At 63.0% G+C, this 13,084-nt stretch overlaps 1 protein-coding gene across 1 annotated transcript in view; it reads left to right on the forward strand.

Moving 5' to 3' along the window:
* Positions 1 to 216: 216 nt before the first annotated feature.
* The window catches only part of KCNT1 (potassium sodium-activated channel subfamily T member 1), a 56,207-nt gene continuing 43,339 nt past the window's right edge, over positions 217 to 13,084 (forward strand). Inside the window, exon 1 of the mRNA XM_036113120.2 lies at positions 217 to 302. Coding sequence (XP_035969013.1) covers positions 217 to 302 — 86 coding nt within the window. The remainder of the gene's footprint in view (positions 303 to 13,084) is intronic.

A 13,084-nucleotide genomic window follows, 5' to 3' on the forward strand; every position in this document is an offset into this window, starting at 1 on the left:
GAGGCGGGAGGGGGTGTTGGGGGGTACTTGGGGGTGCAGACCGGGGATGGCTCTCAGCTGACCCCGCGGGCGCGGGTCTGCGGGAGGCGGGGCTGGGGGGGCGCGGGCGCGGCGCGGGCGCGGGCTGAGGGTGCGCTGGCGTGTGCCCGCAGGCAGCCCAGCGGCGGGGACGGCGGCCGCGGGGACGGCGTGCGCCCGGACACCGCCAGCTTCAAGATGAGCGACCTGGACACGGAGGTGCTGCCCTTGCCGCCGCGGTACCGCTTCCGGGACCTGCTGCTGGGAGACCAGAACGACGACAGGTAGGGGCGGGGTCGCCGCGCTCAGAGCTGTCCGCGGTGCTGAAGGCCGGTGCGCCGCCCGCTGCCCTTCAACTTTCCCGGGCTTCCCGGGCTTCCGGGCGGGGGAAGTTTCGGGCGGGGGGCTGGGCGAGGGGGGGAAGCGTCTTCCTTCCGGGAGGGGGCCCGGGGGATGGGACGGGGAGCTCTGTGCTGGGGGGTCCTCCCAAAGACCGCTCCCTGGGCCTGGACTCCCCGAGCGTGCGGCGGCCCCCAGCCCCATTGGAAGCTCTGCTGATTTGGGGAACAAGGCCAGGGCCGGAAGCAAGCCCGTGGCGGAGCCCGGGAGTCTCGCTGAAGGCTGGTGTCCTCCAGACTCTGGCTGGGGCCATTTATTCTTAGCTGAGGGAGTGTTTTTCAAGCTTCTGTCGTGGTTCCTTACAGAGGGTGACAACGTTCCCTCACCTCAAATTGTCCTGGCTGGAGAAAAGCAAACGAGTCTTTCGGTAAGAGACCAGCAGAACCAGCTCTTGGGAATAATTCATATGCCAAGGGAGCTGGCAGGAAGCTGGAAGAAATGTTGCTTTTCTCTGCCTTTTCCCCAAATAGCTGTCTTGGGTAAACACCCGGCACTTAAGCTCTGTCAGCCTCAGGGGAGGTGCTTTTCCACCCGCCAGGGAGCCAGAGAAGGCGAGTGCAGGGGCTCAGTGGGGCCGGAGCCTGTGGGGCTTGGGAAGGAGCCGGTTCTCCTTGCCTTGTGTGCCGAACAGCCCTCAGTGGCCCTGGGTACCTGCAGGTCCTTCCCCACCCAGCCCGAGACTGGTTGGGCCGAGGTCCAGTGGCCCCCACCCACAGTGCAGTCGTTCCCATCGGCACATGGCGCACGCTGGTTGAAATGGTTGGGAAGCAGGCTGAGCCCTCGGGATGATCCTTTACTGAAGCTGCAGCTGGGAAAAGTCACATTTGTGAACGAGGTCAGTGTGTAAGGAAGGTGAGGAGCTGCTGAAGCTTGTGGAAAGGGATCTTAAGACCGCTGTGCCCACCGCCCGAAGCAGAGCATCCTACCAGACCCCACCACGTCTGCTTGCGTTCGAATCGGGAGGAGAGCTGAGCTCACAGTGCTTGCCCGCCCACAGTTGAGGTTGCGAGTTCAGCAGAGGGGCGTTCTGAATCCTGCTTCCTCTTGTCAGACTGAGAGTTGTAATAATAAGTAAGCCCCGCCGAGAGCACATGCTGGGAGAGTGTCACGTCACTCTGGGGACGCAGAGGGGTCAGGAGGATCCTGTGTGGGGCCGGGGCCCTCCTGCCCTCCTGGAATGCAGGGCAGGGCTGGGGGCTCTCCTGAGTCGAACCCGTGCGCTGAGCATCTTCTAAGGCAGCACCAGCCCCTCAGCGCCTACTCCCCTGGGACTTGGTGAAGTCTTGCGAACAGCAGCCCCAGAGATTTTTCCAATGTGGGCAGGAATGGCGTCTGTCGCCCCGAGTAGGCCGGGGGCCTCCGGATGCGCCGATAAATGCCAGTGTCTGCGGTTGATATAATTAGAGCGACACGTTGCTCCGCTTTCAGGAATGGATGGCAGAGGTCTTCTCCCTGCTCACCCCAGAGAGGAGGCATGGGGCCTGGGTGGAGGTGGCTGGCCCTTGGAGGGTCCAAGGGGCTCCCTGGTGGGGAGGGGGCTGCTGGTTTGCAATCTCCAGCCCGGTTCCAGGTGATGCTATGCCTGCTCACTTGGGGGCCGGAGGGGAGCCTGTGAGGCGCAGTGCTGGCTGCCCAGAGTTCCAGGAGCAGCCAGCTGGGGGGGGGGGGGGCGGGCAGGCCTGAGAAATGAGCAAGGTAGGGACCTGGGGGGGACTTTCCTCTATCCCCTGCCAGACACTGTACCAGGAGCCCAGTCAGAAGAGCTTCTATGTTTTCAAACCTGTTTGGCTCAAGTGTGGCCTTGTCCTTCTCATGAACCCCTCATGCTCCCAGGCTGTGCTGCTAGGTCTTATTGGGGCCGGCAGAGCTGGAAACAGGGATGGTGTCGGGGGTGGGGGCAGCTGAGATCACCTGAGAACCCCATCCCTAAGAACGTACACAGAGGGAGGCCCAGCCTGGGCTCTGAGCTGATACCCCAAGCTCAGGGAGGAGGAGCTAGGGGAAGCTGACTGTTGGAGGTCCCCTCCTGGATGCCTGTGACATGGGCCCCCAGAGCCTCTCCCTCAGTCCCCTTCTCATCCTCAGTGCCTGTGCCCCCCCCATCACTGATTCCTAAAGTGGAGAATGGAGGCAGGCTTTTGCCCAGCCCAGCAGGACCCCTTCTGCATGTATAGAGACCTTATAAGGATGTTTCGGGGGGCAGGGGGCTGGCATGGGGTCCTGGGGCTGCAGGCTGTCCTGTGCACTGTGAGGGTGGGGGCTTGGGGGGACCCCAGACACCATCAGCAGCATTATCCTGGAGCCCTTCTCCCCCCACCTTCCCCCTGCAGCCCCCAGGCCCCAGGGCAGGCTCCGTGGGGTAAGCGGGGGTGCTGCTGCCCTGACTCTTGGCAGGCTGTGAGTGGGCGGGCAGGGCTGTGGGCTTCCTGCTCTCCGGGGAAATAAAGCCACCAGCAATGAGTCACTGCAGCCTCACACGCTGTGGTCTTGGAGGGTGGGAGGGACTCGGCCCGCGTGGGCCAAGGAGGCTGCTTCGGCCTCTCCTGGGGGAGCCGGGCGGGGGAGGAGGGCAGAGCCAGAGCTCACAGACCTTCCAGGGGGCAGCTGAGGTCTCAGGGCGACCTTCACCACTGCCCGTGGGGCCAGGCCTTGAGGTCCTAGGGAGCAGGGCTCTCCGCAGAAGTGCACCTGGGCTGTGCAAGGCCTGGGGCTCAGGACTCCCCGCCCCACCTCAGGGCAGCTCCCTGGCCCTGTGCCCAGGAGCCCAGGAACCCAGGAGCGGCTCAAGGAGGCCCTGCCCCCCTCCCCCCACCTCCACAGCTGACTGTCCTGTGCACCTGGGCACCTGAGCATGTGGCACCATGGTCCTGGGGGGACAGACTTAGGGGCCTGAGGGTCTGCTTCACAGCTGGAGGCTTCAGGGCCCCGCCAGCCATGAGCCCTCCTCCTGGAAGGGCTGCTGACAGCCCCAGTCACCCCGCAAACCGGCACTGTGATGAGACATCGACACAGGTGGGGGCTTTTGTCATCCTAAGTCTTTTTCCACCTTCTCCTGTAACACAGATGGGAGGCTTTCAGCCCCGCGCACCCCCAGGCTCAGGAAGATGCAGGTGGGCTCTGTGCCCTGAGGTAACGGGGACACGGGGACACCACCACCTTGTCCCCCGCAAGGAGCAGAATTGTGGGAAAGGCTGGGGTGGGGAGAGCCTCAGGTGAGGACGAAGGGCCTGGCATGTGGCCACCTCCTGGCCTGCACGCCCCAGACCACCTGCTTCCCACAGCTGCCTGCCGGGCCAGGACCCAGCCAGCGGGGCAACGGGGGGATGGAGAGTTGGAGACAGTGTCAGGGCTGGCACCCTCCCCTCTCCCCAGGCATCTGAGTGGAGGACGGGTGGACCCTCAGAAGCATCCAGGGGTCAAGGCTCTTGGGGGCTCTGGGGTTTGGGGGGGAGCACCGGCCTGCCGCAAGAAGGACGCAGAGGCCAGGCCTCCAGGGGTCAGAATGCCACCCAGAGGGACCCCATTTGGCTGTTTGCCTTCACTCCCCTGACAAGAGGACGGAGCCTGACTTGTTTCTGTGGAGTTGAGCAACGCCAAATATTATTTCACACAACAAGCTGGGAAGCGGGAAGACAGGCAGTCCTGTGCTGCGGGGGCACAGGGGGGGCAGGGACTCGAGCACAGACCCCTGCCAGCCCAGCAGGGGGGTGACTGACAGCCGTGGCCCCTGGGGCAAGGACTCCTCAGCTCTCCGTCCACTGGGGACCCTCAAACCCGGACTGGGTGCAGGGAGGAGCGAGCAGGGCTGGGGTCTCTGCAGGAGGCGTGCCCCTCCCCACGACCCCCCTCCCTCCGCTGAGCAGAAGGGGGTCAGGCCCCCCAGCAGCAGGGGGTCTCGGGAACAGTGCTGCCCTCAGGGCCACTCAGCTGTAACTGTTAATAAGTGGATGTTACCGAGCCTCACCGGAGATGCCACCAAGTGCAGACATAGCTCAGTGTGGCAGGGTTAGACCCACGCCAGCCTGCCCCCCGCCCGGCCCTTCCCCTCCCTTCCTCCACCCAGGGCTCCAGCAGATGTGGGAGGAGGACCTCCTGTAGATGTGCAGGGTTCAGAGGGGGACGCTGGCCTTGCTCACTGGCACAGGACCCAGGACCCTCCCGAGAGCCCCAGAGGGCAAGCGCCGGCGGGGATCTCTCCTCTGGAGGGGTGTTCAGGGAAGATCGGAGGCTGTGAGGGAAGCCATGGGGACAACAGGCTGGCCCGAGTCTTGCACGTGGGGGTTCCCTGCAGACTGATGAGCACAGAGGGCCCTGTCACAGTAGAGGGTGACCATGGACGTGCCCCCACCCACGCCTGCCAGGCTCAAAGAGCGGCTAGCTTGGCACCAGAGGAGCTCACTGCTTCGCCCAGGTCCTCCCTGCGTGGGGCTGCTGGGCGCAGGCCTCCTGGGGCCAGCCTTCTGCTCTGTGCCGTGACTCATGGGTGGGGCTAGGCTGGTAGCCCCATAGTCAGGTGGGACGAGGTGGGACCCCAGCTCTGCCCCAGCACCTTCTCCCTGCCCTGCCCTGGCTAGTGGCCTGTGTCCATTGCAAACCCACAGGCCTCGGAGGACACAGCCGGCCAAGGAAATGGCCAGGCCCCAGGCTGGTGGGGGCCCAGGCCAGGTTGAGGGTCTCTTGCCACCTCCAGCTCCTGCACGATAGGATTGGATGGTGCCCGGGCAGGGGGGCCATGGGGTTAAAGCCCAAGCCTTCATCTGCCCCCAGAGACCCTGTTCATCCCAGGGCAGCCACACCTAGATACCAGCCTTCTGTCACACCGGCCTCTCTGATGGACTCCCAGTCTGCCTCCTTCCTTCCCTGGCTCAGACCCGAAATCCCTGTGCCTGCCGCAGCTCTATCCCGCCTGAGCCCTAGGCTCTTCTGCCCCCACGCACGCTCTGGGCGGTTTCTGTCAGAGTGTGGCCAGGGTGCTGTGTGTGGGCCCCAGGAGCTGGTGCTGGACGCCACAAGGCTGCTGCTCCGGGGATGCGTCTGGGACTAGCTTCTGCACTGCCTATGTGATCGAATCAAGGAAAAGCCTGGGGTGGTGCCAGGTTCTGGCAAATTCCAGGAGCTGTAAGGAGCTTTAAGGGAGTAAAATTTGTGATTTTTCCAGTCACCTTCCGGGTCCAGGGCTCATCGCCTGCGTCTCCCCCACTGCACTGTGAGCGGGCCGGGGCTGTCTGATTCTGTTCCCCGTGTCACCTGGGGTCCCCCACAGGGAACAAAGCCTGAGAGGTGGCCAGGGTGGATAGAGAGAAGGGCAGGTGACCCCCGTGGAAGCTGAGCTCCTGGGGGCAGGTGGTGCCTTCCTCCAAGTGGGGGTTCTGGGGACTGGGGTCCCCCAGACCAGGAAGGTTTGCAGCAGGCAGATGGAGAGTGAAGGGACAACAGAGAGGGACAGGAGAAGGAGGTAGAGGTGGAGGGGCACAGGCACGCATGTGCCAACACGGGTCAGCCAGGCCCCGGGCCCTGCGTGTGTATTTGTAGACTGGGCACGCCGCTCCATCTTCTGGGAGCTGGGGGGGCCTCAGTCCACGTGCCGGCACCCCTGGCCCCCCTGCCCTCGCCCTGGAGGTGTCTGGGAGTCCCCAAGATGGGGAACTGGGTGTCCCCCGGGAGCCGTGTTCCCCATCCTGCCCCTGGGCTCTGCAGGGCAGTGTGCCTCTTGGCCTCTAAGCCTGCATCCGGAGACGCGTGTGCGTGACTCAGAATTCAGTTCCTCCCGAATTAGTGCAGAGTACGGCACGGACCCCCAGCGAGGGGGCAGCCAGGATCCTCCAAGGTCACGAAAACCATGATCAGTTTTGGTTTCAAATCGTAATTCCCTTTGGTGCCTGATGCGCTTCCCATGATGTACCGCTTAGTGCTGTAACTGCATCGTGGGTGGACCATCCCGCCTCACACCCATCCGGAATGAAGGGGGGAGGCGGTAGTGTTCAGGCCATGCCGCCGTCAGCTCGGGCTGCGTAACAAAATGCCATAGAACAGGCAGCTTAAACAACAGACACTGATTTCTCGGAGTTCTGGCAGCTGGAGGTCTGAGGTCAGGGTGCCAGCGTAGTGGGGTCCTGCTGACGGGCCCCTTCCCGGTTTACAGCCACCTACTCGTAGCGTCTTCATGTGATGGATAGACAGAGGGAGCTCTGTGACCTTAGGTAAACCCAGTCACCCCCCAGGGTCCCCCCTGGTCCCCCCAATAGCATCACACTGGGGGCTAGAGCTTCAACATAGGAAGTTGGGGGGACACACACGTATTCAACCCATGGCAGGCTTAGGGGAGTGAGTTAACGCTGCAAAAGCAGTGGCAGGTAACCTTTCGTGGGATTAAGCTGTGCTTTGACTTCACATTTCTTAAGCTTTGAGGGCGTCCCAGGAGAAACTGGAGAGAGAGCCTGCTTGGAGCTTCCCACGTCCCCTCCTGGCTGGACGTGTGCCCCTGGCTGAATGGAGGCAGCCCCGCAGCAAAGGGACCTGTCCAGGGTCCCACAGCTAATTAGGGGAGCTTCAGGAGGAGTGGGGCTGCAGAAAGTACCCCAGACCCCTACAGTGCTTGGAAAGAGCCCCCCCAGAATGCATGCTTACGTGGAGCCTGTGTACCCGATATTTTTTGGAAATGGGGTCTTTGCAGCTGTGATTACCGTAAAGCTCTCAAGGTGACATGATCCTAAGTTAGGGTGGGTGCTGAGCCCGGTGACAAGTATCCCTAGAGAAGAGAAGACAAGGGCAGAGACTGCGGGGACATGGCTTCAAGCCAGGAGCAGGGTCCCAGGGGCTAGGAGAGGCAAGAAGGACCCTCCCCTGGAGCTTCCAGAGGGAGCGTGGCTCTGCCCACACCTTGATTTTGGACTTCTGGCCTCAAAACTGGCAGAAAATGAATTCCTGTTATCTTAGCCCCCTCCCCCCAGTTTGTGGCACCTTATGGCAGCCCCAGGCTGCTGACACCCCATCAGGGGGTAAAGTGTGGCAGGGGCCCCGAGAAGCCAGGGACCCAGGGACCCAGGGACCCGGCCCCTGCCCCCTTCTCTGGGCACTAAGGGTTTCCAGCGTGGGGTTGTGGAGGGCAGCCTGGGCCTGCAGGGTGGTCCCTGCCCTTGTCGGGTGGGACCCTTGGCCCGCTGAGGTTGGATGGAGTCTGTGAATAATGTGGCCTGTCCTTTGCTGGGGTGTTTTCCAGGGCAGGTCCTACATTGACATTGAAAATATGCTTATAAGCAGAAGTGCCGGAAAAGAGGCCCCCGCCCACTGGGCCTCCCCCAGCCTGCGGGAAAAATGGCTCCTGGCTCCAAGGGCTCCCGAGGAGGGGCTGTGGGGGCCCTACGTCCTTTGTGACCTTGACCCCCATGAGAGCCCAGGAAGGAGGCTGCTCTGCAGGCAGGGAACACCACTCCCATGGGGCAGCAGGGGGCAGGCAGAAGGTGTTTGCACTGGGCAGGGGGCTGGGGCCTGGTGCAGGTGTGTAGGGAGAGTCTGAGAGGACAGACGGAGACGTCCCCAGCTCCTCCCCACAGCTGTTTGCTGGGCAGGGGCAGCCCCCCCAGTCTCGCAAGGCCCTGGCCAACCGCCACTGTGTCTCTGCCTTTTCTAGGGGTGGGAGTCCCTTCTGGGAGCTGAGCTGGCTGCACCCTCACCCCCTGGGGGCCCACGTGCGGGCTCCTTCCCTCCTCCCTACCCCATTTCAGCCTCAGTGGGCTCCTCAGCCTCCCTCGGGGCGCCGGAGAGGCTGAGGTGAGGTCACCTGTGGAAAGCTCCCGCATCCAGCCCCTGGAGAGCCCCAGGCCCTGCAGAGGCCTGCCCTGCCCCGCCCCACCCAGCTGACTAGCAGCCGATTGTCTCTGTGTCTCTGCCTCTCTGGCCAGTCTGTCCTTTGTTCTAGGGGCCCCTTCCAGAGCAATTAACCAGGGCCCAGGAGCAGGGAGAAGACCCCAGCCCTGTGTCCCCTTCTGGAGGGAGCGTGGCCAAGGACTCCAGCTGAGCCTGGCAGTGGCTATGATGCCCATGAGGGGAGATGTGGCCCCACGGCCGGGCAGTGCCCCCCCAGTGTCGGCACCCCCACGTGCCAGCCCTGTCACATTCCTCTGGACCCGCTGGATGGGAGCGGGGCACCCAGGCAGGCTGTGGGAGCTGCCCCAGGAAGACAGCCAGGCAGGGCCCAGGACCCCTCTCACATCGGCTGAACGGTAGTCCTCCAGAGATGTCCACGTCCTAATCCCTGGACCCTGTGAACATGGCCTTGGATGGCAGAGACTTTGCAGATGGGACCAAAGTAAGGATTTTAAGATGGGGAGTGTACCCTGGTGACCCTAAGGGCTGTCACAAGTGTCCTCATAAAAAGGAGGCAAAGAATGTTAAAATGGTAAATTTCGTTATGTATGTTTTTCCACAAAATGAAAAAAGAGAGACAGAGATTTTACACAGAGGAGCTCGTGTGAGGCCGGAGGCAGGGATCAGAGGGACGTGGCCACAAGCCAAGGGACACTGGAGCCTCCAGGGGGCACAGCCCTGCGGTACCTGGATTTCAGCCCAGCGGTACTGACCATGGGCTTCGGGGCTCAGAACTGGAGGGAACGGTCCCCGTTACGGCAGCCACGGGACACTGGAATGCATAGAATTAGTGGGGGACAGTGACCATCACAGAAATCACCCCGTTTCTGTCTGGGGTCTGCCTGCTGTCGAGCAGCCCAGGCGCCCAGGCCAGCCCCACCCTGGGAAGTGACTGTCTCCCAGAAGCACATTCCCAGTGGCATTTACGGGGCCTCCCCGAGACTCACGCCGTGTGCTGGGGGGGCCCTGGTGGTGCCCAGGGATTGCCGGAGGGCGTGGAGGGGAGCGAGGGGCCGGCGGGGTCTGGGGAGGGGAGCCGCAGCAGCCTGGCCGGGGGAGAGCTCGCCCCTCGCAGCTGCTTTGCTCAGACCAGGAGCACTGTGTCCCGTGTGGTTACACAGACTCTTCGTGATCTGGAACGGCTCCCACCCGGTGTGGCCCCCCAAGATCTCCACGGCTGCCCAGGACCGTGAATATGATGAGACGTCACACCCGGGTTTACGGCACACGACCCAGGGTTGGCGGCTGAACTTGGTCTCTCCGAAACTCACGTGTTGGGGTTCCAATCCCCCAGTGCCTCAGAAGGTGACCTTGTGTGGAAGTAGGGTCATGACAGGTCATGAGGTCGTCGAGGGGGCCCCTGCTCCCACATGACTGGCGCCCTTTATAAAGGGGAATTTGGAGGCAGGCACAGAGAGGACATCCGCCAGCAAGGCGAGGAGATCCAGCCCCGCCAGCCCCGTGGCCTGGGGCGTCCGGCCTCTGGGACGGGAGACCTATGTTCCCCTCGTTCGAGCCACCCCGTCGGCGCTGCTTCCTTGCTGGCAGAGGGATTCTGCCTTATAATTAAGGAGACTCGTCCACGATCTCTGAGTCAGTCAGAAGGAGAGTCTCTGGGTGGGCCCCGTCTTGCACACGAGCCCTTTGAAAGCAGGACGTTTTCTCCGGCGGGACGCCGAGGAGGCGGAGGTTTGGGGCCCGGGGCCTCTGGCACCCCCTGCCTGGCGTTACCGATGGGGGGCCGCAAGCCGAGCCCCGAGGCAGCCCTTAGGAACAGAGCAGATGGCAGCCCGCAGCAACAGGCCCGGCCCCCCGCCACAGGGTCTGCGTGAGCTGCAGGCGGGAGCCCGGCCCCGCTGACACGGCCGCAGCCTCGCGAGCCCCCGGGACAGACGGAGCCAGGCTGCGCTCGGACTCGCACTTGCAGCGCCGTGCGGGGCGAGGTGTTGGCTGCCGCAGCAAAGTCAGTGGCGACTTGTTACGCAGCAAAGGCAGCTGATACGTGAGGCCTCCTTCCTGTGGGAGTCCCGTCGGCCACGCCGTCCGGCTGCCCCTTCCCGGGCGCCTCAGCCCGTCCCTCCGCCTCTAATTTCCTCACACGCTGGCTGTTGGGTCCGAAGGCCCCATGGACCGAACACGAAGGACTTGGGTGAGAGAACTTTTTAGGTGACGCTGTGGTCACCATGTGGCCTCGTGGGCTGGTTGTCCCTCCGCTGCCACGGCTGGGTTAGGGCCGGCCGCGCAGCCCTGCTCCGGTGCTCCGCGTGGACCCCGCGTGCATCTAAGGACCGTGGCCCCAGGAGCGTCCTCGCGGGGCCCTGCCACCTGCCTCGTCCGCGTCTCGTGCCCGAGAGTCAGCCACGCTCTTCTGCGAGGGCTGCTTCTCCCCGTGGAGGGGAGCCGGGCGCACACCCTGTCACGTAACTGCTGCCGAAAAGGCAGGAAAATGCACACCGTCCTCTCTCTCTCATCACCCATTTCCGGAGGAAGGCACGTGTCCTGGCAGCCTCAGCCGTCACCCCGCGGGGCTGCTTCTCTGAGCCTCCTTGTGGGGACGAGTCACAGAGATTCAGCAGTGTCCCCCAGCACGCCCACACCCCAGTCCCTGGCACCTGGGGCGTGTCACCTCTGCTGGCAAGAGGAACTTCGCGGATGTGATGAGGTGCAGGCTATCGACAGGGGCTCCCGGATCGTCACAGCGGCCCCGTGGTGTCATAGGGTCCTCGGAGAAGGGAGGGGGAGGGACCGAAGCCGAGGTCAGAGTGGCGTGAGGACGGGACCCCGAGAACTGGCAGAGGCGGGGGACTGCCCCAGAGCCTCCAGAAGGAACCAGCCCTGCCCATACTTGGATTTTGGGACTCTGGCCCCCAGGATTATGAGATGGTAGATTCACATTTTTCTGAGCCACTAAATTTGGGGTGATCTGTCACAGCAGCGGCAGGAAACTCCTCCACCGAGATTTAATCATTGCCGGTCCCGGTGCTCCCCTGTCCCTGCCGGGTCCAGTGAGAGCCCTTCCAGCTGGGATCTGTACCCTCCTCCCCAACTTCTCTTTATTGTGGATGATACACGTAACACAGAATTTACCATCTTAACTGTTTTTAAGGGCACAGTTCAGGGCATCTGCACATTCACGTTGTGCAGCCATCCCCAGAATGCGTTCATCTTTCCAAACTAAACTGTCCCCGTGAAACACTGTCCCTTCCCTCAGCCCCAGCCTGCCCCCCGGGTCTGTGAGTCTGACTCCTGTGGCCTCCTGGGCGTTTCCATTCATACAGAATCGGTCCCTGTGTGCCGGGCAGACCTCACTGGGCACCATGTCCTCCAGCTTCATCCACGTTGTAGCAGGTGTCAGGATGCCTTCCTTTGAAAGGCTGAGTGATAGTCCGTGGTGCGGACGGACCACCGTGGCTGCAGCATCTCGCATTCCCAGCAACAGGGCCCAGGGTTCCAATTTCTCCACGTCCGTGCCAGCACCTTTATTTTCTGTGCGTCGATAGCAGCCGTCCCGGCGAGTGCAAGGTGGTATCTCATTGTAGTTTTGACTCGCACTTCCCTGGTGACTGGCAGTGTTGAGCATCTTTCCGTGGGCTCGCAGGCCCCAGGCTGCAGCCGAGGCATCGCCCCAACCAGGCGACAGTGACCGCCGTCCGGACAGCTCCAGTTCACCTCTCCTGACATGGGGCTGTGGGTGAGGATCCCCAGGACCCCGCGGGCGCACACAGGGTCCTGGGGATCCTCAGGTTTGGCTTCAGAGGGTGGAGGGAGGCGCCTGTCTGGGGGTCCCCTGGCCTGCGCTCTGCCTGCCGCTCGGTTATTCGGCGCTCCTTTTCACGAAGCCTCTGCGTCTCCCTGGGTGCGGGAGGCTCGTGGGCCAGCCCTCCTACCTGTCCTCACACCTGTAGACGTCCCACCTGCAGGCTTCACCTGCTCCCAGCTCCCTCTCCAGCCCAGCCGCCCAGTCCCCCACGAGACGGCGTCCAGCAGGCCCTTGAAGGATGTCCAGAACGGATCTGGTAGCCCACCGCATCTGCTCCCCCTGTCCTCCCCATTCCCTCAGCCCTGATGGACTCCCCCGCCATCCAGTCCTCCAGAAGCCTGGCTACTTCCACCTGTCCTGTCCTCCTCTGCCCGGCCCAGCCCCTCTTGGCACAGAAGATGCAAAGTGGCCACCCCCTCCACAGGGCTGCTCTTGTGGTAGGGGTGAAGCAGTGTTGGCCGTGCTTGAGGAAAGGGAGCCTGCTCTTTTCATCCGCCCCTCCCGCCGTGGCCTTGGGGCTCGAGTTTGTCCGGCCCCGGTGGGAGCGGGCAGTTTGGGACACTCCTCGCGGTGCGCCATGGCCAGGGAACAGGGAACGCGGCACCTCGGGCCACTGCCCCGTGCCCAGGGAGGGGGGGGAGGTCTCTCCTCCACACACAGGGACCAGGGATCAGGGACCGTATACTAAACTGGATGATCATTTTCGAAATAAATCAAACCTTATGTAAGTGCTGCAGCGGCCAGCTGGAAGGGCCTCTGCCACCCACCCCATACAGAATGGCGTCGACGGTTGCCTGGTGGTCCGTCTGTGCACATCAGCAATGATTTCCGTTAGGTCACATCATACCGAACACTGGAAAAACCTTCCCTCGTCACCTCTTATCCTGGACCTCAGAAGCCATCACCACGTGAGGACTGAAGGCTCTCCCAAAATCCAGGAACAGGAGAACACACAGCAGCCACGGTGGATGGGCCAGATGTGCGGGCTTCCCTGCCATGGACGGGACACATTGGCCGCCACTGCTCAGGGACCGCGAGCTC

This window comes from Halichoerus grypus, chromosome 14 (genome assembly GCF_964656455.1).
Source record: "Halichoerus grypus chromosome 14, mHalGry1.hap1.1, whole genome shotgun sequence".
In the NCBI taxonomy this organism is placed as follows: domain Eukaryota; kingdom Metazoa; phylum Chordata; class Mammalia; order Carnivora; family Phocidae; genus Halichoerus; species Halichoerus grypus.